This window comes from Dipodomys spectabilis, unplaced genomic scaffold (assembly GCF_019054845.1).
Source record: "Dipodomys spectabilis isolate Male_0828 unplaced genomic scaffold, ASM1905484v1 ptg000002l, whole genome shotgun sequence".
NCBI classification, from domain to species: Eukaryota; Metazoa; Chordata; class Mammalia; order Rodentia; family Heteromyidae; genus Dipodomys; species Dipodomys spectabilis.
The window spans coordinates 52,989,451-53,014,486 of NW_024870679.1; the positions used below are offsets into that span (position 1 = coordinate 52,989,451).

Consider the following 25,036-nt stretch of genomic DNA (forward strand, 5'->3'; position numbering starts at 1 on the left):
ATCCAAAAAAAAGAAATGTACTCATTACCTGACTTATAAAATGGTAACCCCTCTGTACAACATCTTTAATAACAAAATTATATTTTTAAATATGGAGAATGCCTAATTCAGAGCTGGAGAAAGATTTGCTGCAGGGATATATCCCTTCAGGCGAACAGGATTACTCAATGTTATAATGGAGGAAATGGAATTCCCTTTTTCCCTTCTCCATGGTGAAGTATGCTAACCATTATAAAAAGGAAGGAAAAGTTTTCCTCACTTACACACCTGTGAAAAACTTTCAAGATCTTTAATAGTATAACTCTAACACTGTCTCCTGCCGGAAATCCTTTCTCCTCCTGGACTTTCAAGCCTTTGCTCATGCTCTATTTCTTAACATTATGTACAATCACAGTGCATCAGAGTCACACAGGAGTAACCCTTTACCTCCAAGAGTAGGAAACTAAAGCCAGTGACTTGTCCTAATTCCTAAATTAATAGTCCTTTCTACTAGCATATTTTTGTTCCCAATCTTGGTTCCCTGCTCTATCAACTTTACCAGATCTCCATGCTTTCACAGCTCTTCCTTTAATCAATAATATATCCTGATCCCCTTCTCTTTCCTATTGCTTCCAAGGATTCAGGAAAAAATGTGACCATGTTTCTAGAACATTCTCAAAATAATTTCCTCCCCAATTCCTCTTATACTCTTACATCTTACCTGACTGTATTGCATATTTTTTCCAACTTTAGGTTGAGTTCCTATAAAGCATGGTTATTTCCCTTATGTCCAACATCTAGTTCAGGGCCTAGCTTGCTCAACATGATACAACTGTTGAATAACAAGGTTATAATAATGTGCTGAGGTGAGGAGCTAAGGTGAAAGGAGTGGTTGCCACTGGGACAGACCCTGTGGAAGGTGGGACACACTGCTGGTGTACTGGTGAACAGTTGTGCTTGACTTTGGCTTGGTGATAACATGGTATTTTCTTTACCTGTAAAGTCTGCTATGAATTTCAGTAGGGATTTGCTGTGAGAACTGTACGAACAAGTATGTAGGAAAGCACTTTGAGAAGTGTGCAACAATCTATAAGTCTAACTTATACTGCAGGTGTAAAGGCTACTCACATCACCTCAAGGGCTAGGAAAAGTTCTGCCCTTATAAACAATGCCTAGTGAAGGTGCAGAAACTGTTCCTCTAGCTTCCTGGAGTCCTTAAGTCAGTGTGTTTGCTACCAGGTAGTCATTGAAGTAAACCCTTGAATACTATCTGGGGGGTGGGGGTGCAGGGGTGGCTCCTTCAGGATGCATGAGCAAATAATGAAAGTACATCTGTGAATAATGATAACAAAATGCAACTCATTGAAAGCTATTGGGTAAAAGGGGCAGTGGGGCAGTACTATAAATGAAGGTGTGAAATACCTTTGAATAATTAGCAAATGTTAAAAACAATAAATGACAGGGAAGTTATACAGGTCCTTGTGTAGGATATAGGAATTAGAGGCAGTAAGGGCAAATGGAGAGGGTAAAGGTCAAAATATTCGATGTACATGTGTGAAGACAAAACAAATAGAGGCAGATGAGGTTGGTTTAGGAAGACGAGCATGATGGGAAGTGTCTGATCAAGGTACACTGTACATATGTATAGACATGTCAAAATTAAACAACTGATAGTAATTTAAAAATGTGAGGCAATGACAGGTGCCAGTGGCTCATGCCTGTAATCCTAGCTACTCAGGAGGCTGAGATCTGAAGATCGCAGTTCGAAGCCAGTCCGGGCAGGAAAGTCCACAAGACTTTTATCTCCAATTAACCACCAGAAAATCAGAAGTGACACTGTGGCTCAAGTGGTAGAAACGCTTGCCTTGAGCCAAAGAGCTGAGGGACAGCACCCAGGCCCAGAGTTCAAGCCCCACAACCAATTAAAAAAAAAGTGACACAAAAGGAGAGTAGTTGTGTGACTGTAAGGTGGTAAAATTTCACATATATGTAAAAGTGATGAATGTAAAAACTTGTGAGCAGAGGACCTACCACAGTGTAAATGTGCAAGGCTCTTGGGTTCAATCTCCAGCCTTCTGCAAGATGCTTGCTAATGTCAATTTCTTGGTTTTGAAATGTACTATATTGTGTAAAGTATTATCAGGGAAGGCACTGTGTAAAGAGCATACCTGAACCAGCTAGAGGAGTGCATGTGTCTGTACTCCCCACATTCAGGAGGCAGAAGCAGAGGATCTCAAGTTTGGAGCCAGCCTGGGCTATGTAATGAGATCAACCTTGAACTCAGTGGTAGCTCAGTAGTAGAGCACTTATTTAGCATGCATAAGGCCCTGGGTTTAATCTTCAGCATCAGAGAAGAGTGTATGAACTTATATATATATACACACACACACACACACACACACACACATATATATATATATATATTAATCTTTGTGGCAGCTGAAAAAAAGGATAAATTATAGCAGAGGAAAAAAACGACGAGTCCATGTAGATATTTTTATTCAGTTCTATTAAAAAAAAATAAGACATTTGAAAAAAACATTTACAAAAGGTACTTTAATTCAATTATTTTCCTATTCTGTGACAGTTAGTGCTATAGGTTCAAGATGTTACATTAACATCAACACATCAGACTGAAAAAATTTTATTTCCACAGAGTTTAACACTACACATCCTAATTAAGAGGAAACTCTTCCATCAAGGTCTCAAGTTATTTTAAAAAATAACTTTCCCCTTACACTCAAGAAGGATTGATTTTGCTAATTCAGCTGAGATCATGATAACTTGGTGTTGTGTTACTGGTACAGGGTAGATCCAGAGATGCAAGAAGCTAGCAAAGCAGACTTCTTAAAACACAGCATAAAATAATACTTCAGATTCAGACTAAGAGCTGAGTAGCATCTGTTTACCTTCATATGCTTAAATAACTGATCTTGAGAGCTTTTATTTTTTTTTCAGGTTTCAGTGATGCTGAGAAGCCCTACTTGAACAAGAACTTGGCTTTCCTATAAGCCAGTCATCCTACATCAAGTCACTTGTTCAGCAATTTGTAGTTGACTGCTGCCAAGAACAGATGGACTCCTTCAATGATTAGGGATCCCCAAGCTACAAGGCTTTGTCTTCAGGTATAGAGATATCCAATCCTCATCAGTAGGGAGGAGTCAAAGATTTAAAATAATTTTGGCAATTGCCTAAGACGCTTTACATCTAAAAAGGTGCCTACTGAATTTATGCTATTCATTTGCTTCAAAGTTTCAGAGGGTTGCAAGCTTTCAGGAAAAACAAGACCGTCCTTTTCATTTTCTTTCTCAGGATGTTGAGTAAACTCTGCTTTTCCAGATCGTAAGTTCACTGCAGGGCTTAGTTTAAGGTTCTTTAATAAGAAAGCTGGGTTTCCATTTAAATGCTGTGTTCCTTTTGGCCGTACAACTTCATTTGTAATATTTCTCAACACTGTATGTGTATCCTCGAATTCACAGTCATAACAATTAGGTATTTCATGGGCATTCCTAGGAGGGTCTTTCTGATAACCAATTTGTATAGGTATGGATGCAGCATTCTGAGCTGATAAATGGTCGCCCTTGCTGTCTATGTGGTTGGAAGGCTCCTCTTCGTCCTCACTATTGTCACTGCTTTGTATTAGTCCATATCGCTTCATGTATTTTTTTGTTGCAAATGACATGTTGTTTGGTGAAATTAAGCTAAGACCCACAGTGCTTCTGTCTGCATTAATATGTAGAAGGCTAAAAGATGAGTCACAGTTATTTGGGTTTGATCGAGTGAGAGACAGTTGTGAGAGCTGATTTTCATTTAAATATTTCAGAGCTATAGCATTTGCCTCCATGCTCAAATCCACCCCAGTGGGGCTTACACCACTCATGCCAACATTAGCAAATGACATGTAGTTTAATCCAGAGATCACTGCTTCTGGGCTGATGCATGCCAGCACACTGAAAGACACAAATTAGTAAATCATCTTTTATCTTATTCTGAGTAATAAGAATTTCATTCTAAATATGTTTCATTCTGTGAAGGTAACAAAGGGTTTCAGCCTTAAGCTCATGGTGCTTCTTATCTGAGTACTCAGACATTAAAGTCTTGATGATCCAGATATAAATTCAAGGAATAAGTAGAATAATGTGGAAGGCAATCTATGATTCACAGATTGAAAGTGAAATACAAACCTATTTGCATATACATATATATATATATACACACACACACACGCATATATGGTTTATAAACAAATACAATGCTCCAACTCTCAGGCATTTAATACTACTGTGTCACTTAATTTTCAACTATTAATCCTGAAACAGCATAATATTTCAATGTAAAGTAAAATCAATCACAAAAAACATCTAATGATCCAAAAGTATAAGCACTGGTAAACTGCACAGAAAATGATACCATAATTATGATTCCAGCACGTGGAGGTTAGGGTCAGGAGGATTTTGACTCCAGGCTACCCTGAGCGGATAGCTACACCTTGTCTTGAGCTCTACCTCTAGCCCAGACATTGTCATTAAATAAAAGATTAAAAAAAAAATTTCTTGTGTTGGTGTAAGAACAGAAGGAAAGATATTATATGAAAAAATAAATTAAAAAAAGACCATGTGTCCAAACAACCGATCAATCAAAGTAATTGTTCATAGTTGAAGAGATTTCATTTGTAATAATGAAAGGCCTGCGCGTGCATGTGCACATGTGCACACACAGCCCATTTTGGCTGATTTGTCTTTTCCTTTATGTCATGTATAAATTCACAACAGCTGCCAGTTCTCATTGAGTCCTTACATGTGCCAGTCATTCTGCTAAAGCTGTATGTGCATTAGTGTACTTCTTCCTTACAGTAAGCTTTCTCAAAGAAGTACGGCCTATCTATTTTGACCTTATTGCCTCCACCACTTCGGTTTAGTCTCCTCATTCTTTTCTTCAACACTTCCTATTCCCTTCCCCTTATTTTTCCTTAGCATTGATTGCTATCTATATATCCAGTACACATGTCTAATTCCCTCCTACGAGCCAAACAAGGAAGGACGTCTATCTGCTTTCCCCTATTGAATTATCTTCAGTGCCTGCCACACAATAGGCATGTATTTGGTAAATATTGAAAAAAAAGTGAGTACAATTATTATTTTTAAGTTGAGGAGACTGAGGAATAGATTTTAACCATTTCTCCAAAGATGAAGAGTAGTAAGTGGCCAGCAGAAACTGAGCCTACACCTGCCATCTTGCTGGGGGTTCTGTAACCACTCTGTATTTAGCATATTACATTTTGCAAGATGCAGAGTCTTTCGTGACTACTTGTGACATTATATTCTAGTCAAAGAATATTCTATGATTTTCTATATCATACCATAAAGAGCCTGAGCTATTTTACATGTACTATCAACAGCCTACATCTAAAGCCCCACAAAAAAGTTCAATACATACCAGTTATTTTCATTCTTATGAACACCTGAAATTTGGAAGAAGAAATTCCCAACAATTACTCTCTCCTGATACCAAATAATCCAAAAGTGTGCTCAATAGTATTAGGTTTTGTATGTAGTTCCTTTAATCTTCTTGGTACTTAATGGCTTGGGGACTACTTCAGATGTTCCCAATTTAGGTAGCCATTATTATTATTTTTTTTTAGTTTTAATTTTTTGTGAACATACTGTACAGAGGGGTTACAATTACATGGGCAAGATACTCATCCAGCATGTATTTATTGATCACCTATTATGTGGCAGAGCCTGTGTCAAGCGAGGGTGATCTACATGGCACTTGCTCTGAACTTAGAGAACTGTACATTTGAAGAAAAGACCGATAAATCATTAACATAATAACAGGTTTTAGTTAATATCATAATTTCTGATTATGTTACCATAACATGGGAAATTATAGAACAATATTGTTAGAGCAATGATATAAATATACCAGCAGGAAGATTTGAGGATCAAGGAATCAGAAAGGGAAAGTCTGAGCTAAAAGGTAGTGAAAGCAGTGAAATTCCTGAAGGAGCCAGGTGCTGGTGACTCACACCTGTAATCCTAGTTACTCAGGAGGCTGAGATCTGAGTCTATGTGATATCCTACCAGTCTAGCTAGCCTGCAGTAAGCATTGCTTTAGATTGGTTTAGCTAGCGTCTTCCTCACCCCCAGTGTCTTGTAAATACCAGCTCCATGGCTAATAGGTAGCCATTATTTTTAAAAATAATGTTATTATTATTTTTTGGCAATACTGAGCCTCAACATTGCTAAGGTAGGTGATTTGCCACTTGGGCATTTTTTGCTTTCATTACTTTTTTTTGGAAAAGGTCTTTCATTTTTGCCAGGGATGCCCCTAAAGTGAAATCTGCCTACCTATGCTGCCTAAGTAGTTGGAATACAGTTGTGTAAAACCACACCTGGTTTATTTGTTGAGATAGGGTCTTGGGAACTTTTTGTCCAGGCTGGCCTAGACCTGTGATCTACCTGATCTCTGCCTCCCAAGTAGTTGGCTTGTACTACCATGCCGAGCCATTTTTTGTTGTTGTTGTCTAAAGGATTTGACAAAACAGTATCAATCAAATTACTTCTTGTAAGTAACTTTCTACCTTAACTAAAAGAATCTAAAATGTGGAGATGATCTTATATTCATCCCATATATACTAGGCCCTATATAAATCATAATCAAATAATCTGAGGTACAAATTTATGCCTTTTCCCAGGAGCTTTCTACAATTTATCTAAAATCTATTCACTTTTTTTTTTTTTGGTCAGCTGGGGGCTTGACCTCAGGACCTGGGCTGTTCCTGAGTGCTTTTGTTCAAGGCTCCTGCTTTACCACTTTGAGCCACAGTGACACTTCCTTTTTTCTAGTGGTTAGTTGGAAGAGTCTCATGAACTTTACACCCCAGGTTGCCTTTGAATCATGATTCCAAGGTCTCAGCCTCCTGAGTAACTAGGATTACAGGCATGAGCCATCAGCACCTGGCTTCTATTCATTTTTGAAGCAAAATTTAACATTACCTGGCATGATCTACTTTATGTGCATTTTTCTTCACTTTAGTGGGAGAATCAATTTTTACTCCCAGGCTTCTTAGTTGTTTAAGAGTTGCATTAAGAACACAATCTTTGTCCACCAATCCTGAATTGTGATTCTTTGCATGATAAACATTTGGGGTTTTGGTACATTCATGGCTGATAACCACTGCTTTAGGAGATGGCTGCTCATTTTCATTTGAGGAGTTACTCAGTAAGTGGTTCACTTGACCCTGAGAAAAAGACAAAGGACATGTTTAAAAATCATTATCAATCTTAGGATAAACTGTTACATAATATACCATAATGAAGGGCTAGAGAAAGTAATGAGGTATTATCATCTCAATTTCACAAAATACATTTGCAAGTTTTTTTTTTCCTTTTTTCAAAGGATCACAGTTTGAGGTCAGTTCAGGCAAATCCTCAAAACTCCATCTCCAAAATAACTATCAAAAAGCAAGGCTTGAGTCATGGCTCAAATGACAGGAGGCCAGCTGATAGAACAAGCCAGCTGAACAATCTTGAGGCCCTGAGTTTAAATCCTGGTACCAAAACAGAGAAACAAACAAACAACACATTTTAACAGGCACAGTCATGGGCACATGTAATCCCAGATATTGAGAACTTGAGGCAAGAGAATTGTGAATTCACGGTTGGTCTGGGCTACATAATAAGACCCTGTTTCAAAAACAAGAGACAAAAAAAATTGCAAAACAAAAACCAAACCCAAATAACAAAATAGAACACCTATAAACTACAAACATCATGTTTAAAATTGTTTGAGTAATATTCCAAGTGTTTGCAAGGACTTATGCTAAGTTCCTTAAAAAGAAAAGTTTTGGAGTTTTTTGCCGGTTGGTCCTGGGGTTTGAACTTGGCTTGGGCACTGCTCCTGAGCTTCTTTGTGCTCAAGGCTAGTGCCACTTGAGTCACAGCAACATTTCGGCTTTTTCAGAATAGTTTATTGGAGATAAGAGTCTCAGATACTTTCCTGCCCTGGCTAGCTTTGAACTGTGAGCCTCAGATCTCAGCGTCCTGAGTAGCTAGGATTATAGGTATGAGCCACCAGTGCCTAGCTAAAAACTGAAGTTTTAAACTATGATTTTAGTCACAAAATGGCAGCTAAATGTTAGACCTTCATGGGGCTAGGAATGTGCTTTAGTAGTAAAGTGCTTGCCTAGCATGTATGAAGCCCTAGGTTCATTCCTCAGTACCACAGAAACAGAAAATGCTGGAAGTGACGCTGTAGCTCAAGTAGTAGAGTGCTAGCCTTGAGTAAAAGAAGTTCAGGGACAGTGCCCAAGCCCTGAGTTCAAGCCCCAGGACTGGCAAAAAAAAGTAAAATAAATAAATAAATAAATAAAAATTAGACCCTTAGGTTAGTTTTAGGATTTGACTCCTTCCTCTGTTCATTTTCTAAAAATCAGAATGACCTGTGATACTGTGTGATACTGTCTGTGTGTTCCTGAGACTAGAGTGCATTTTACTCAGTGAGCATATAGGACTAACCCCTGTCTAGGACCCAACAGGCAAATAATAAATAAATATGGGTTCACTGGTGACTTGAAAGGACCTTACAATGAAGGATGTTTAATCAATACAAATAGGGAAACCCAGTATTCCAAAACCAACAATTTGGACAGAAGCGACAATCAGCATCATTTCAACCTTCAAACTCCAGCTTAAATTCTAAGTTTTCCAAGGCCAAATACTTGTACAACTACTCCTTCTAGAATAATGGAATAATTAATGCTTGCCCTGAAATAGCACATAGAAGATCTGGCCTGAATGTTTATTAATAGACAACTGGGGTTTGATATATCATATATGGGTAGAACAGAACATTACGCATAGAATTCATTCTGTGCTCTTTGTGTTATGTGCTTCACCTGTCAAATGCTGGCTAGTCTTGCCTGTGTTATTTCCCTCCTCCCCCACCTCATGGTATCATACTCCGAGATTATATATTCATCCTTACATTATTTACTTAGTCCCCTTTTTTAAGACTAAATTAAATTTTAATAAATACCTGCATACCTGAAAATAAAATGACCAAATAGTACCAAAAACATCCTACTACTTTCCAATTTTAAAACTTTAAATAAATTGTTGCTGGCTTCTTTCTGTATAAATGTCAGTATAAATGTGATGTAATACCAGCATTTATATTCTAAAATTAAAGCTGATTTATTCTGGCAGAGTACCTGATGACTGGCAGGTATACAGTAAACGACTAAATTTATCACAGTTTATGAAAACCTAAAGGAAATAAATGATTGTTAACTAGTTAAAAAAATCTTCCTACCTCTAATTTGTATCCCCTATATTAAATAACCATTTCGCAAAAGATGACATGCTCTGCATTTCTTACCAACAAGTCCTGGTAAATTTTCTGGTTATCTGTTAGTTGTGGAGGCAATGTATGCATCACCTGCTCACTTTTCGGTCTCCCCAACATTGCAGTTGCAGTGTTGTCGCTGGCACCCTCTGCTGGTCCAGTGTGTAAGCACATGCTCACGCTCTCAGCCAGCAAAGCATTTGGGAAGAATACAGGCACATCGGGTTCTTTGGTTACCTCTGAAGAGCTGCTTAGAAGAATTTAAAAAGTAAATGTTAACTGTGTATTTTTTTTTTTTTTTGGGTCTGGTCATGGGGCTTGAACTCTGGACCTGGGTGCTGTCCTTAAGCTCTTCAGCTCAAGGTAAGTGCTCTACCACTTGAGAGCCACAGTGCCACTTCAGGTTTTCTGAGTGGTTTATTGGAGATGAGTCTCACGGACTTCTTCCTGCCCGGCTGGCTTTGAACTGGGTCCTCAGATCTCAGCCTTCTGAGTAGCTAGAATTACAGGAGTGAGCCACCGGCGCCCGGCTTTTAACTGTGTATTTTTAACACATCTTTCAAATGTAACTTTCAAAGAAAGGGCTAAGACTCAAGCAGCATATGGTTTCTATTTCAGTTCTTCCGTTTTGTTTTTTTTTACCTCTAAATAGCTGTACAAACAGGTTTCAATTCAACATGTCAGCTTATGAGTATGATGCCTCTGATTAGTGTTACCCCTTCTTTCGTTCTTCCCCAACTCTCCCACCCCCACCTACCCTCTTTGTTGCCAAGTTTCATTTTCATATATGAACACTGAATATTTGATTGTTTTCACCTATTCTTCCTCTCTCCATTAGTCTGGCCTTCCCTCCTCTTGACTCTACCTCCCCCCAACACATATGCCAGTTTCCTGGTTATTTTCAGTTCTTGAGTGATGTATATAAATATATCATCTTGATAGGAAGCATATAACTGTTTTTTGTAGGATGATGGGCTTGAATTAAGGGCCTGAGTATTGTCCCTGAGCTTTTTTTGTTCAAGGATAATGGTCTACCACTTTGAGCCACAGCTCCACTTCCATTTTTTTAGTTAACTGGTTAAGAGTCTCACAGACTTTCCTGCCTGGGCTACCTTTGAACTTCGATCCTCCTGAGTAGTTAGGATTACCGGTGTAAGCCACCAGAAACTTAGCTCACTGTTTTTAATATGTTTAAGAAAAGTATCTTTAAAGGTTGGAGAACAACCTATTTCTTCTAAACCTGATGTAATGAAAACATTTAAAACTTAAAATATATTATTTGTTTACCTCAAGTTTTAAAATAATAAAGATCCTTATCAAATAAAAGTTCAGAAGGTGCTATTTATAACTATGTTTTACACGTGGTGGTATTTCTTTTCTTCTTTATCCTTTGATGTATTCCTTTCAATTTTATACAATGAGCATTTATTACTTTAAAAAATTTTAAATACATATTTAAAAATAACTAGGGAAAGTATTTCCTTTTAAACATTTTTATTAGCATACACTAATTGTACAAAGGGGTTTCACTGTGGTATTTTCATACATGATATAATGTGCTTTGAAAAAAAACATTATTTCTTGAGGCTGGGTAGAGCACTTGCCTAGTATGTACAAGTACCAGGGTTTGATCCCTAACAATACAAAACAAAACAAATCTCTTATTAGAACAGTAATCTTTGGCTACTGTAGGAACCTCTTTGTACAAATAATACATCTTAAAAAAAAGCAAAAACAAAAAGGACAGAATCATAAATAATTAAAACAGGCTATGGTAGGGGGCAGGTGCCAGCAGGATGGGTGAGGGGCAATGAGAAGGATGACTATAGTTGAAGTACAAACTTGTAATTATTTTAAGAAAGTGGGAGAAGCAGCCAGGTGCTGGTGGCTCATACCTGTAATCCTAGCTACTCAGGAGGCTGAGATCTGAGGATCATGGTTCAATGCCAGCCCAGGCAGGAAAGTCCATGAGACTCTTATCTGTAATTAACCCCCAGAAAACCAGAAGTAGAGCTGTGGCTAAAAGTGGTAGAGTGCTAGCCTTGAAAGAGCTCAGGGACAGTACCCAGGCCCTAAGTTCAAGTCCCACAATAGGCCAAACCAAAAAGAAGAAGAAGAAAAAAAAAAAGAAAGTGGGAGAAGGAAGAGAGAGAGAGGTAGGGGTAAGAAATGCAGTTTCCAAGCCAGGTGTGATAATGTGTATAATCTGGCATTTAGGAGGCTGAGGAGGATTGAGAGTTCAAAGCTACCCCATCTCAAAAAGGGGGGAAAAAGTGAGAAAAGCAATAATAAGTATTGGTAGAAGTGTTATTATGGGCTAGGCATTGTTTCATCTTACATGAGATAGATTTACTATTCCCATTTGACATATAGAAACATTGAGTCACAAGAGTAGCTAACTAATATGCACCAAGTTATAGCAAACTTGAAGAAAATAAGTTACAGACAATTTAATATCTAACATTTTTCTTCTGATTTTATCAGTTTTAGAATCTGCTTTTCAAAACCTAATATTATATCCTATCTTCTCATTTTACTAAATATACTTTTATATATATATATATATATATATATATATATATATATATATATATAAATATAGACTAAATATGCATTTCTTTTGTTGGTGTTATTTTTTGATACAGAACTGAATTTGAATGCAGATCCTCAGGATTGTTAATTAGTCTTCAGGTAATGTGTTTTTGCCTGGCCTACTTTGGACTGCAGTTCTCCTATACCTATAACCTCACTTAAGATGGGACCATAGATATGTGTGATCACACTCTTATATCACTACACCCAGCTTTTTAAATGAGATAAGGTCTTGCTAACTTATCTAAGTTGGTCATGAACTGTGGATCCTTCAGATCCCTGCCTATGTACCAATGATTACACAGGCATGAGCTACTGGGCCTATCCAAAAACAAGTTTTAATCATTATATAGTATTTCCTTGTATAGTTACAGGATCATTTTTCTAACCGCAACTCTTTTTTGATTATTTCTAACATCGTATTTTGTTGTTCTGTTTTTGGTGCTGCACTTGGGGCTTGAACTTAGGGCCTAAGCTCTACTTCGAACATTTTGGTGGCTAATTGGAGATAAGTCTCACAGACTTTCTTGCCCAGGCTAACTACAAACAGTGATCCTCAGATCTCAGCCTCTGAGTAAGCTAGGCTTATAGGCATGAGCCATCATGACCAACGAATGAACTTTAAACATTTTGACCTCAAAAAGATTTCAACTGTGAAGTGCTAAAGTAGTTGATCAGCTTGATTTAATTACTCTATACTATAAATATACAAACATATAAAAATTACATTCTATTTCATAAACAATTATTATTTGTCAATTTAAAACAAAATGTAAAAAAAGGACTCAAAGACATCTTACTTGGATTCAGAAAGTGGCTCATTAAGTTCTTCTTCTATAGCAACACTGCTCTCTTCAAAACTGGGAATGTCAACTGCTTTTAGTGAAGATGCATTATCTGGAAGATTTGTGTCTTCATTAATCATATCAACAGAAAAATTCATATCCTCACTGGAAATCTTGGTATCATCTTGCTTCAGCCGAGAGTGTGGCTCTTGACCATCATCTGCTGCATTCCAAAATAAGCTAGCACCTGGGAATTAAATGATGTAACACACAAACAAAGGAGGAGGCTGCAATGCTTGGTAAGAAATGTATGCATTATCCTGACCATGTAATTGTAACCCCTCTGTACAGTATGTTCTCAAATAAAATAAAATAAAATTAAAAAAAAAATGATGTAACACACACTGAAACAAACATTCACCTATGAAAATAATAAACATGAAAACTACTAAAGCCAGCTATATGAGCAGCTATTCTATTTTAACACAATTGCTTATAACTGTTTTCATATTTTCCTCAGAAATGTCACAAACAGGTAGTGTAACAGACAAAACCTGGGGCACAGGGAATGGGTTCATTCTGAGTCCTGCTTCTTTAAGAGGAGTCTCTGATTTATATTTTAAGGTCCTGACAGCCAGGTATGGTGGTACACTTGAACTCCCAGCATTCATAAAGCTAGGCAAGAGGATTGAGAGTACAAGGCTAGCTTGGGCTATATATGGATTTCAATGGAAGTCCAAGCTACACAGCAAGACCATGTCTCAAAACAAAACAAAACAAAGGAGTAGAAAAAAATATACCAAGTAACAAGTCCCTAGGTTCTCTGGTTTTTATCTTAAAATGCTACATTAAAAAAACTATATTAGAGATGCACCAAATATGTCAGGTAAGTATTTATGAAATGTTTCAGCAGGGTGCCCAGTGGCTCACATTTATAATTCTTTTTTTTTTTTTTTAATTTTATTTTATTTTATTTGAGAACATACTGTACAGAGGGGTTACAATTACATGGGCAGGCACATTTATAATTCTAGCTAGTCAGGAGGCAGAGATCTGAGAATTGTAATTTGAAGCCATTCTGACTAGGAAAGACTGTGAAACTCGTTTCCACTAAACTCAAAAAAGCCAGAAGTGTCACTGTGTCTCAAATGGTAAAGTGCTACCCTTGAGCAAAAGCAGCTCAGGAATAGCGCTCAGATCCTGAGTTCAAGTCCCAGCGCGCACACACACACACACAGAAATGATTCCCAAACTTTATGGACTATTTGTACATATTTATAGGCCTTTCTTATATATTAGTTGCTTACTTTTTTTCATTAAATTATTATTATTATTATTATTTTGTTGGTCATGGAGTCTGAACTCTGGGCCTGGGCCCTGTCCCTCAGCTCTTCGCTCAAGGCTAGCGCTCTACCACTTGAGCCACAGTGCCATTTCCAGCTTTTTCTTATTATGTGGTGCTGAGGAATTGAACCCAGGGCCTCATGCATGCAAAGCAAGCACTCTACCACTGAGCTACCTTCCCAGCTCTCTCTCTTTTTTTTTTGTTGGTCATAGGGCTTGAACTCTGGGCCTGAGCTCTATCCCTAAGCTCTTCAATCAAGGTGAATGCTCTACCACTTGAGCCATAGCGCCACTTCCGGCTTTCTGGTGGTTAATTGGAGATAAAAGTCTCATAGACTTTTCCTGCCCGGGCAGGAAAAAGATAAAAACCAGAGAACCTAGGGACTTGTTACTTGGTATATTTTTTTGAACTGAGACCCTCAGATCTCAGCCTCCTGAGTAGCTAGGATTACAGGCGTGTGCCACCAGCACCTGGCTAAATTAATTCGTTTTATTTTTACCTTATCTGATCCTTCTTTGTGAAATCATAGACTTGATATTACCCCAAATTCTCTTTTGAACCATGAGTTATCTGCATGCTATACTTTGGGAAATAATAGTATATACATAATTGTTGAAAGAAATGGTTAAAAATGTTTTTAAAGCTTCTTTTATTTCTTTTTTCTTTTCTTCACCCTTGCCCTTGGGACAGGGTCCTAGGCTACAAATCCTCAAACTTCCTGCCTCAGTCTCCTGAATGCAGAGATTATAAGTATGTGGTATGCACCATACCAGCCTTTTAAACAATTGTTTATACTTTGGAGATTTACTTTTGTGAATTTATTTTTAAAAAATTAATGAAAGCAAGATTTAACTTTGTATTTATTATTTTTTCTTTCTTTTTTTTTTTTTGGGTCCGGTCGTGGGGCCTGAACTCTGGGCCTGGGCGCTGTCCCTCAGCTCTTCAGCTCAAGGCTAGTGCTCTACCACTTGAGCCGTAACGCCACTTCCGGCTTTTTTCTTTTTGCTTATGTGGTGCTGAGGAATTGAACCCAGGGCCTCTAGCATGCAAGGCAAGTGCTCTACCACTGAGCCACCTTCCCAGCCCTATTATTTTTTCTTAAAAAACAAATTTGAAAAGTTACATTGGTCCTGCCTACTATTCCTGACTTTCTTTGTATATATACATACAGATACATACATTTATGGAGACAAGAATATGTAGAACTGATGTACTTCTCTAATAAACATTATTTCAAGTAACTATTAATTTTTACTGGGATGCTACTGAATTATGCCTATAATCCTAGCTATTCAGGAAGGTGAGACCTGGAAGATTGAGTTTTGAAGCTGGCCCCAGCAGTAAAATCCAAAAGACTCTATCTCCACTAACCAACAAAATGCTAGACTAGCAAGAAAGCCAAGAAAGAGCTCTGGGCCCTGAGTTCAAGCCTAGGGACTAGCACCAAAAGAAATCTGAACAAATAAAAAAATAATTTTTATATGAACAACTCTGAATGTTAATAGACAACATTTTCAAATTTTTAAACTCTGTATTTGTTTGAAACCTTGTCCTCAATCTCAGAATATCATTCAAACATGAGTCAACACCTTTGGTGTATGAGTAAGCCAGAATCCAGATCTCAAAATCTTATAGTCTCGTGATGGACATGTATGAGAAAGTTTAATACAGTAAACACAGAATTAAAAAATTTTTAATGGGTGGTCTGGGAAGGTGGCTCAGTGGTAGAGCGCTTGCCTTGCATGCCTGAGACCCTGGGCTTGATTCCTCAGTACCACATAAGCAAAAAGAAAAAAGCCGGAAGTGGCACTGTGGCTCAAGTGGTAGAGCACTAGCCTTGAGCTGAAGAGCTGAGGGACAGTGCACAGACCCAGAGTTCAGGCCCCACAACTGGACCCCCCCCCAAAAAAATTTTTTTTAATGGCACACAGAAAAATACTCCACTTTTTGTATGTTTACTTAGCTCACAGTACCCACAAGTTCCTGTAATACTACCTCTCCAAAACACAAATGCATGCAGGCATAGTTTCCCTAAGAACTGTTGCCTTTGCAATGAACAAAGATGGGACTCTAACAGATAAATTCCTGTTTCTCAATATCCTTTCCACTAAACCAGTGGTAATCTAACATGCAAACTCTAGGTCTGCCACATTTTAAAATATATAGCAGTGAAGCCAGATTACAGATAAAAATGGGTGAAAAAGCCAAGTAGAGTCCTACTGGTAGCATAATTTCTAGCTGTACTCTTTTCCTAATGTCCTATGTTATTTACAGTCAAAGAATTTTCACTAATACTAAATAGTACCCGTGACTTAAAAATAGGCATCTCTCCCTTGTTGCTCCCCTCAATATAATAGCTTAGGAAACAAGTAGGTTCAAGACCAGTAGAAATTTTTGTTCTTATATTCTCTCTTAAATGTTTATTCTGGGGGTTAGAGGTGTGGCTCCGTTGATGAGAATTCCAGCCAATAAGGGAAAGCATCAGGCACTGAGTACTCAGATAAAAACAAAGCTTATTCTGTCACTTCAATTCATCATTTGTTGTTTCTGCCAGTCCTTTATCAATCATCTCACACTCCATTTCATGACTTTTAAGAATAATGACATTTCCCATAGTAGCCCAGTCTCTGGATTTTTAAAATTGATCTCCATATTCTCTTCTGTACTTCTCTAACTTCTTTTTAACGCTACTAGCATTAGTCAACTTAATTTTGGAATAATTCTAGACTTACAATAAAGAATAAAGTTCCTGTACACCCTAACCTAATTTTCCTTGTTGTTAACATCTTTTTTTTTGGTTGGTCATGGGGCTTGAACTCTGGACCTGGGTACTGTCCCTCTGCACTTCAGCTCAAGGTTAGTGCTCTACCACTTAAGCCATAGTGCCTCTTCCTGTTGTTAACATATTACCAATATCTATATTTGCCAAAATTAAGAAGCTAACATTGGTACATTACTATCAAATTAAAACTCCAAGCTTTATTTGGATTCCATCAATTTTTCAACTAATGACCTTTTCCTTTTTCAGGATCCAATCTAGGCCATCACATTGTGTTCTGCCAGAATAATTTTTCAGTTCTCAATCTTCAATTGCTTCATCCAATTAGTTATCAAATCTTATCAGTGGCTTACATGGCCTTTTATACTACATGATTTTTCCTCCTAATTCTTCTCCTAATTCCTTTCCTCCTCTCCTTCTCTTTTCTGTCAGTCACATTTTAAAATATAAAGCAGTGAAGCCAGACTCAAGAAAAAGCATATTTACAAACATGAAATACTCATCTGTATACTATTTCAAATTCCCTGCTCTTTTCTCCTCACCTCCACTCCTCACTTTTTTTGGTGGTACTGGAATTGAACTCAGTGCCTTCACTTGCTAGGCAAACACTCCATCACTTACTTCAGCGATGCCCCCAGTTCTTTTGCTTTTGTTTAGCAGATAAGACTCTCATGAACTTTTGCACGGGCTGCCTTGAACCAAGACCCCTCATCTATGTCTTCTGAGTAGCTTGGGATACAGCTGTGAACCACACACTTGGCCCTCCTTTCCATTCTTAGCCCTACCATAGCTACAGCTAAGAGCCCTGTGTCTTCTTAGTGAGCCTGTCTTACGATTCCTCAATTTCTTTCAAGATCCAGACTCACTAACAATATGGAGATGAAACCTTTCCTTCATCCTTCAAACCACAGACGTTTCTCTTATTAGAACTCTGTTCAACCCAGGAAAGTAATAAAGCCCAACTATATGTCATGTGATAAAGTTTTGTGTCTGCTTTCAGGTGCAAATTTATTTAATAAAGAATAAAATTACAAGGAAGAAAAGCTGTGGCTTTTGCCTTCAGCAAAAGAACCTCAGGGATAGTGCCCAATCCCTGAGTTCAAGCCTCAGGACCTGCACCCTCCAATAAACAAACAAAAACAAATCAAGAAGAAAATTACAGCCAAGTGCTGGAGGCTCACACCTGTAATCCTAGCTACTCAGGTGGCTGAGATCTGAACATCCCAGTTCAAAGCCTGGGCAGGCAAGTCTGTGAGACTCTTATCTCCAATTAATCACAGAAAAAGCCAGAAGCAGAGCTGTGGCTCAACTAGTACAGCACTAGCCTTGAGCAAAAGAAGCTCAGGGTCAGTGCCCAGGCCGAGAATTCAAGCCCCAGGACCAAAAAAAAGAAAGAAAGAAAAAGAATTACACACTTACACATTTAAAACAAGTTACACTCTTATCAGCTCTGTTTTAGATCTACTGTATTGTAAACCAATGAATTAAAAACAAACAAACAAACAAACATTACCTGTGCTCACAGCAATGCTTACACTTTTTCTCAAGTTTATGCCAGGTGAGTCAGAGGGTGTTTCCATGGATACCAGCTCGACTTGTCTTGCATCTTCACCAGCAGCTGTCTTAGAAGAGCCAGCCTTCAGAGACTGTGCTTCCAATAAACGCTGAATCTGTATCAATCACAAACATGCTTTTAACAATGAAGTGGTCAACAAAATTGATAGCAGAGTTTAACAACAAATTACAAAGTGACAAGTTATAAAGAACACACTTTTAGCTATTTTATCACATTACAATTAGATCATACCATGAAACTTCAATATAGAGAGCCATTATCATTAGTTATTAAGAAGCACTTAAAGTCAAGTATAAATTAAAAAGTGAAGTATAAAGATTGTCATTTATGTAGAAAAGTGTAAATGCCAATATTTCAAATTGACATTCCTACTGCCCTATAAAGCAAGTAAGAATGGAGTAAACTCAGACTCTGCATACCAAAGGCTGAACACTACAGATTGTTTTTATAAAGGTTAATTGGAACTGCCCATATATGGCTATGCTGAAACTAGAAGTATTAATAAACAATAGCTAATAATTACTGAGTTGTTTCTTGTTTGTAAGACACTATACCACAAGCTATTTTTTTTTTGGGGGGGGGGGGGGTGTCAGTCGTGGGGCTCCAGTCTAGGTGGTGCTGTCCATGAGTTTTTACTCAAGGCTAGTGATCTACCACTTTGAGCTATGGCTCCACTTCCAGCTTTTGAGCAGTTAACTGGAGATAAAAGTGTCACAGGGACTTTTCTGCCTGGACTGGCTTCAAACTTTAATCCTCAGATCCCAGCCTCCTGAGTAGCTAGGATTACAGGTGTGAGCCACCGGTGCCCAGCTTCCACAAGCTTTCATGAATGATTTTTGTTTTTTTATAATTCCATGAAGAGTGTATTGCTATTACAAAGATAAGAAAACAAGAGGTACTCAAAGTTACTTGTTCAGGTAGCATACATAACTAACAGAACAGTAGCAAAACTTAGATTCAAACGTCAAAGTCTCCCACTCTTCTTTTATAATTGAGATATGTTACATACCCATTGCTAATTCAGTAGTTCTTATTACATTCACGAAATGCGCAACCATCGTCACCACAAATAATTCCAGAATACTTATATCAAACTTCAAAGACTCTATTACCCATGAAGCACTCACTCCTCATTATCCTTCTCCCCAGGACCTAGCTTCCACTTACCTACCTACCTCTATGAATTTGCCTATTCTGGATATTTTATTTAAATAGAACCATGTGGCTGGCTTTTTCAATCAGACTAACACTTTCAAAGGTTTAACTATGTCATAGATTACCTACTTTCTTTTTTATTGTCGGTCGTGGGACTTGAACTCTGGGCTTGGGCGCTGTCCCTGCACTCTTCAGCTCAAAGCGAGTGCTCTACCACTGGAGCCACAGTGCCACTTCTGGTTTTCTAGTGGTTTACTGGAGATAAGAGTCTCTCGAACTTTCCTGCCCAGGCTGGCTTTGTACTGTGATCCTCAGATCTCAGCCTCCTGCGTAGCTAGGATTACAGGCGTGAGCCACCAGCACTTGGCCTTATCTGTACTTTTAATAGCTAAAAATTCCATTGTATGGATATATCACATTGTATTTATCCATTCATCAGCTGATTGACAACTATGTTGTTTACAGTTTGGGCTCATGTGAAAAATGTTGCTATGGACATTTATATATAAGGTTTTGTGTGGATATATTTTTTCATTTCTTTTGGATATATACTAAAGCCACCCTTTTTACATACTGTTATCTTCTACTTCCTATTAATGATATTATTATACTTAACTTCTCATTATTTTTAGATTAATGTAAGTACTATCAATATATTATGGTCAGTAGAAATACACATAAAATCAATATAACATGTATTTATAGTATTTTGTAGTACAGATTTTGGTGTTACGAAAATGTACGTCTAAATCTTACGCTGCTACATTTTGGATAAGCTAATTAACCATTGTAAGCTTTAAGTAAAACGTAATATGTGATAATGAAGGAGAATATTGAAAGAGATGAATTGGGTATACTATTTATGAATATTGCACATGTATTTGTACAGTTAGAGGATCATGGAAAAAATATGGAGAATACATTTCAAATTATTTCCACTGGTTTGGGATAATATACAGAGGAAAGATTCTAATGAGGAAAGAAAAAGAAAAGACTAAAACAGCCAAAAATGCCCAGCAAAGACATATTAAGACACTAAAAGCCTCAAAGAAAGAAAACATTTCAGAACCAAGCAAATGAAACAAATCTACTACACACATGGAGAGGTTCTGGATTATTTAAGGTGCAGTGGACTAAGAGTTAGTATGAATACTAAAGGGTTGTCAAACTAGAGCTATGTTAGCATTTGCATTTAGTCATATATAAGGGTTTAGCAAATTACATAAGCAATAAAAGCAAATGATTTTATAGGTTAGGGTATGTACAGATAAAGAAAAAGAAGTCTTGCTTTCTAGTCTTAATATGCTTTCTAGTTTTAATATGCATAGAAAAGTGGCATGAGGTAAATTATTCTCTGAAATCCTCATTTTATTTATTGGTAAAATAAGAACCAGATTTCAGTTTTTAAAGTCTTTCTACCTTCTGATATTCTGCAGTTCTATGCTCTGATATGTAATTCTATGAAATATAGTCACTGCAAGTTTTAGTTTTTTAAGAAATCACTTCAAGTGGGGTGCCAGTGGCTCACGCCTATAATCCTAGCTACTCAGGAGGGTGAAATCTGAGGATTGTGGTTGAAAGCCAGCTCGGGCAGGAAAGTCTGTGAGACTCTGATCTCCACTAAACCACCAGAAAAACAGGAAATGGTGCTGTGGCTCAAGTGGTAGATTGCTAGCCTTGACCTGAAGGGCTGAGGTACAGTACCTAGGCCCAGAGTTCAAGTACCACTACTGACAAAAAAAGAAAAGAAATCACATCAATTCTAAGAATTTGACAAAACAGAAAGTTCCAGGCAAACCTGGGCCTGAAGTAGTCTCAGCTGTCTGTCTTGCTCTGTGACAAACCGATATGCATCTGGTGATAGCCCCATCATTCCATTATCCGAACCAGTCTTGGGTGTGTGCATGCATACTGGACAAGGCTGTGGGTTACATGAGTCAGCATGTGGAGGTCCTGCCACTGGAGATGGTTCTACATTGTTGTGAGGAGAACAAATGCCCATGCTTCCTTGAGGTCTTGAGGTGATAGGACTACTTGAAGAATAGACTGCATTGTGGTACAGAGCTGGGCCTCCAGTTGGGTGAAATAAAGAATGCTTTTGAAGGGCTGCAGACTGGAGGTCTTGAATAGATCCTGCTGTATTTATTCCTTGCCAAGAATTGATTGTACTGTACTGAACATGGCCATGATGCTGACAGCAACTGCAAACATTTGTGGGATAGAAAGATGGTAGGGAGGGAGAAGGTATCTGAAGTTCCATTGGTCTTCCTGAATTAGGTGGTGAGAACATAAAATTGTGTGGGTGAGACTGTGGGGCAAGAGAAGACTGCCTAGAATTAAATGTGGATGCTCTTCCGGGATAGTCTTCTTTTTGTTTATTCCCAGCAGAAACTGCTTGAAGCTTCTCAGATATATCAGGAGGTAGCACAGTGTGAGAAGATGGTTTGGTACTGTTGTTCCTGAAATAGGGGTTTCCTTTCATATAGGGAGATGAGTCTCTTACTTGGCAATGTCTCAAACAAGCAATGCCCTCGTTTAACTGATTGGGAATCCCTTTCAACGAAGGCTCTCCAGCTTCAACTTCTGGGCTATGTTTCTCATCATAAAGCTCAGGTTGCAATGGCTTCAAGTGTTCAGAGTGGTTCACCAGCAAGGGAAGATTTTCAGTGTTTGGCATTTTCAGTGGATTAGACAGGTGATTTGACTCTATGTAATTGCCATCCAACACAAGAGAAAGTTCAGGAACTGATGGTTGGATCTTAGAAATCTACAAAAGGGGAAAAGAAGAAAATTTTAGAGAAATATACATACTTTACTTTCTTAGGCCAGTATTTCCCAAATATTCTACTTCGTTAAAAAATTATTCATTACTAGTCCTAAGTACTCAGGATGGTGAGATCTAGAGGATCATGGTTTGGGACCAAATGGGGCAGAAGAATCCATGCAACTCCATCTCCAACATAACCAGCAAATGCCAGGTTGTAGAGTGGCTCAAGTAGCAGAGCACTAGCTGAGCAAGCAAATCCTAGTACCATAAAAAGCAAACAAATCCAAACCTAGTAATTTCCCAGATTTACTTAATAGTGAGATTGACCCCTAAGCCAAAGCTTTGTGAAAAATCTTGAATTTATGGGGAGGGAAGGTGGGAAAGTGTGTACCTAGCTGTCCTTTCCCTGAAGAAGACTAAAGTCTCTATGGGCTTTCATGATCCCAGCTATGGGGGTATTTTATTTCATAATTGATTTTGCTGTATCTCAGTATTTCCTTTCCCATTTTCAAATCTTTGTTTTTTGGTAATACTTGCTGACTCTTCCCTTCCCTACTTATTGATATTCAAAAAAAAGGAGGAGGGATTTCTTCAATAGAACATTAATTGACATTGTTTAAATCGCAGAGTGCAATATAGGAAGCTGTTTTATGTAAGTTTTTACCCTTACTCTGCCAAAAATAATTATTTCATGTAGAATATTCCAACAGATCTAGATCCAAATGTTGATGCAACTCAAATAACCAGGGATTCTTCAGAAAATGATTTAGAATATTTTTCTACTAAGTGAAGTTAGTCATTTCTTCTAATATCAACTAAAATGAATGGAAATTTGCTTCACCGTCATATTAATTTTTAAAAATTGTTATTTTATATGTGAGTTTGCTGGTACTAAGGCTTGAACTTGGGGCCTGGATGCTATCCCTGCTGTCCCTGAGCTTTTTTGTTCAAGGCTGGTGCTCTACCATTTGAGCTACTTTGTTTTTTTGTGATAATTAACTGGAGATGAGTCTCATGAACTTTCCTACCCAGGCTGGTTTTGAACTGTAATCCTCAGATTTCAGTCTCCTTAGTAGATAGGAATATAGGCATGAGAAACTGGCCCTGGTTTCCTATTCCTTTTCTTTGGAAGTAATAGAGTTTGAACTCAGGGTCTCATGTACTCTATCAATTTTAGCTGTGCCCCAACTATTTTTTTTTTGCTCTGCTTCAGTTATTTTTTGAACACGATCTCCCATTTTTGGCCAAGACCAGCCTCTGGCCTCAATCTTCCTACCTACTCATGAGAAATTGGAACCATAAACACACATATCTGGTTTGTTGGTTGAGATGAGGTCTTAAGTTTTTGCCCGGGCTGGCCTGGAATGGCAATCCTCTTGATCTTCATCTCCTGAGTAAGTAGGATTAGAGGGATGTACCTCAAGTGTGTATACACTCAGCCTTCCATTCATTTTTCTTCTAAAAAGATAACCAGTTCAGTTAAGATAAACAACAATTCTAAAATAACCCACTGGTTTGCAGTAATTGAAAAAATACAACAGTGGTTATTAGCAACTCACATCTGAATACAAGTAGATGTTTCCTCAGAAAATAGTAATAAAATTAATGTCAGGTGGCTTTGGTAATAGTATAGATAAAAGATTCTAAAACAAAATCACACTAATCAGAATCTCAGGTTCACTACTCACCAGTTACGTGATTTTGGACAGGGAAATAAATCTATGCCTTAGTTTTCTCTAGAAATAATAATTATATGTATCTAAGGAATGTACCCTTGTATATAGATCCAAATAGCTAGAATAATGATATATTTTATTTATTTATTTATTTATTTATTTAGGTTGGTAGGTTGTGGGTTCTGAACTCTGGGCCTGGGAGCTGTCCCTCAGCACTTCAGCTCAAGGCAAGCACTCTACCACTTCAGCTACAGTGCCACTTCTGGTTTCCTGATGGTTTAATGGAGATAAGAGTCTCATGTCCTTTCCTGCCTGGGCTGGCTTTGAACTATGATCCTCAGATCTCAGCCTCCTGGGTAGATAGAATTACAGGCGTGAGCCACCAGTGCCCGGCTTTAGAATGAAAGTTAAGTAAGTTTTAGTAGTATTACTGCTATAACATGAAGAGACTTTCAGGCCTCTCACCACAAAAGTAATTCATTAGAGGATCAGTGATACCTTCTGACTCACTGGATGAGGACTAGGAATTGGTCTTGGAGAAAAATCTTCATCTTCAACACCAGAGTCATGATCATTTATTGGTATTTTCCCAGGAGGTAATTTTTGGGAAGACCTAAAGAATAGAAGAAGAAAAAAGGAAAATGTTCAAGCTGAACATAGTCACACATACCTATAGTCCCCCAGCACTCAAGAGACAGAAGCAGCAAAATTGTGAGTACCCTGGAATACATGACAAGACTCTATTTCCAAAAACAAAACAGAGCAAAACAAAATTTTCTTTCTTCCTTTTTGAAACTGAATAACGTCCTTTAATCAGTAGTATTTTGAACGTCTAGTTTCGTACCTAAAGGCACAGATTATTTTTTAGGTCAACATAAGTTTATCAGGAAAGCTAATCTACTCCAACTCCTGCTTACCTATTATCTTTTGCCTAATTGTGATAAGCTTAATCTTTAATGTGAGAATAAATCAACAGTCACTGAGACCCTTCTGGCTGACCACACTGAGGAATATAGAAAGAAGACGTGGTACTT

The 25,036-nt window shown here is 37.8% G+C and overlaps 1 protein-coding gene across 5 annotated transcripts in view; it reads right to left on the reverse strand.

The window, feature by feature from the left end:
* Window positions 1–2,461: 2,461 nt before the first annotated feature.
* Stil (STIL centriolar assembly protein) overlaps window positions 2,462–25,036 on the reverse strand; it is a 43,804-nt gene continuing 21,229 nt past the window's right edge. For 4 of the 5 annotated variants that reach the window (XM_042676333.1, XM_042676357.1, XM_042676349.1 and 1 more), the window contains 7 exons: window positions 24,501–24,615; window positions 21,358–22,326; window positions 18,342–18,498; window positions 12,720–12,951; window positions 9,361–9,577; window positions 6,978–7,222; window positions 2,462–3,929 (listed from right to left, as the gene is read on the reverse strand). In XM_042676333.1, the coding sequence (XP_042532267.1) occupies window positions 3,149–3,929; window positions 6,978–7,222; window positions 9,361–9,577; window positions 12,720–12,951; window positions 18,342–18,498; window positions 21,358–22,326; window positions 24,501–24,615 (2,716 nt within the window). In that variant the 3' untranslated portion in view covers window positions 2,462–3,148. The remainder of the gene's footprint in view (window positions 3,930–6,977; window positions 7,223–9,360; window positions 9,578–12,719; window positions 12,952–18,341; window positions 18,499–21,357; window positions 22,327–24,500; window positions 24,616–25,036) is intronic. The other variant, XM_042676342.1, reaches the window with a different exon arrangement.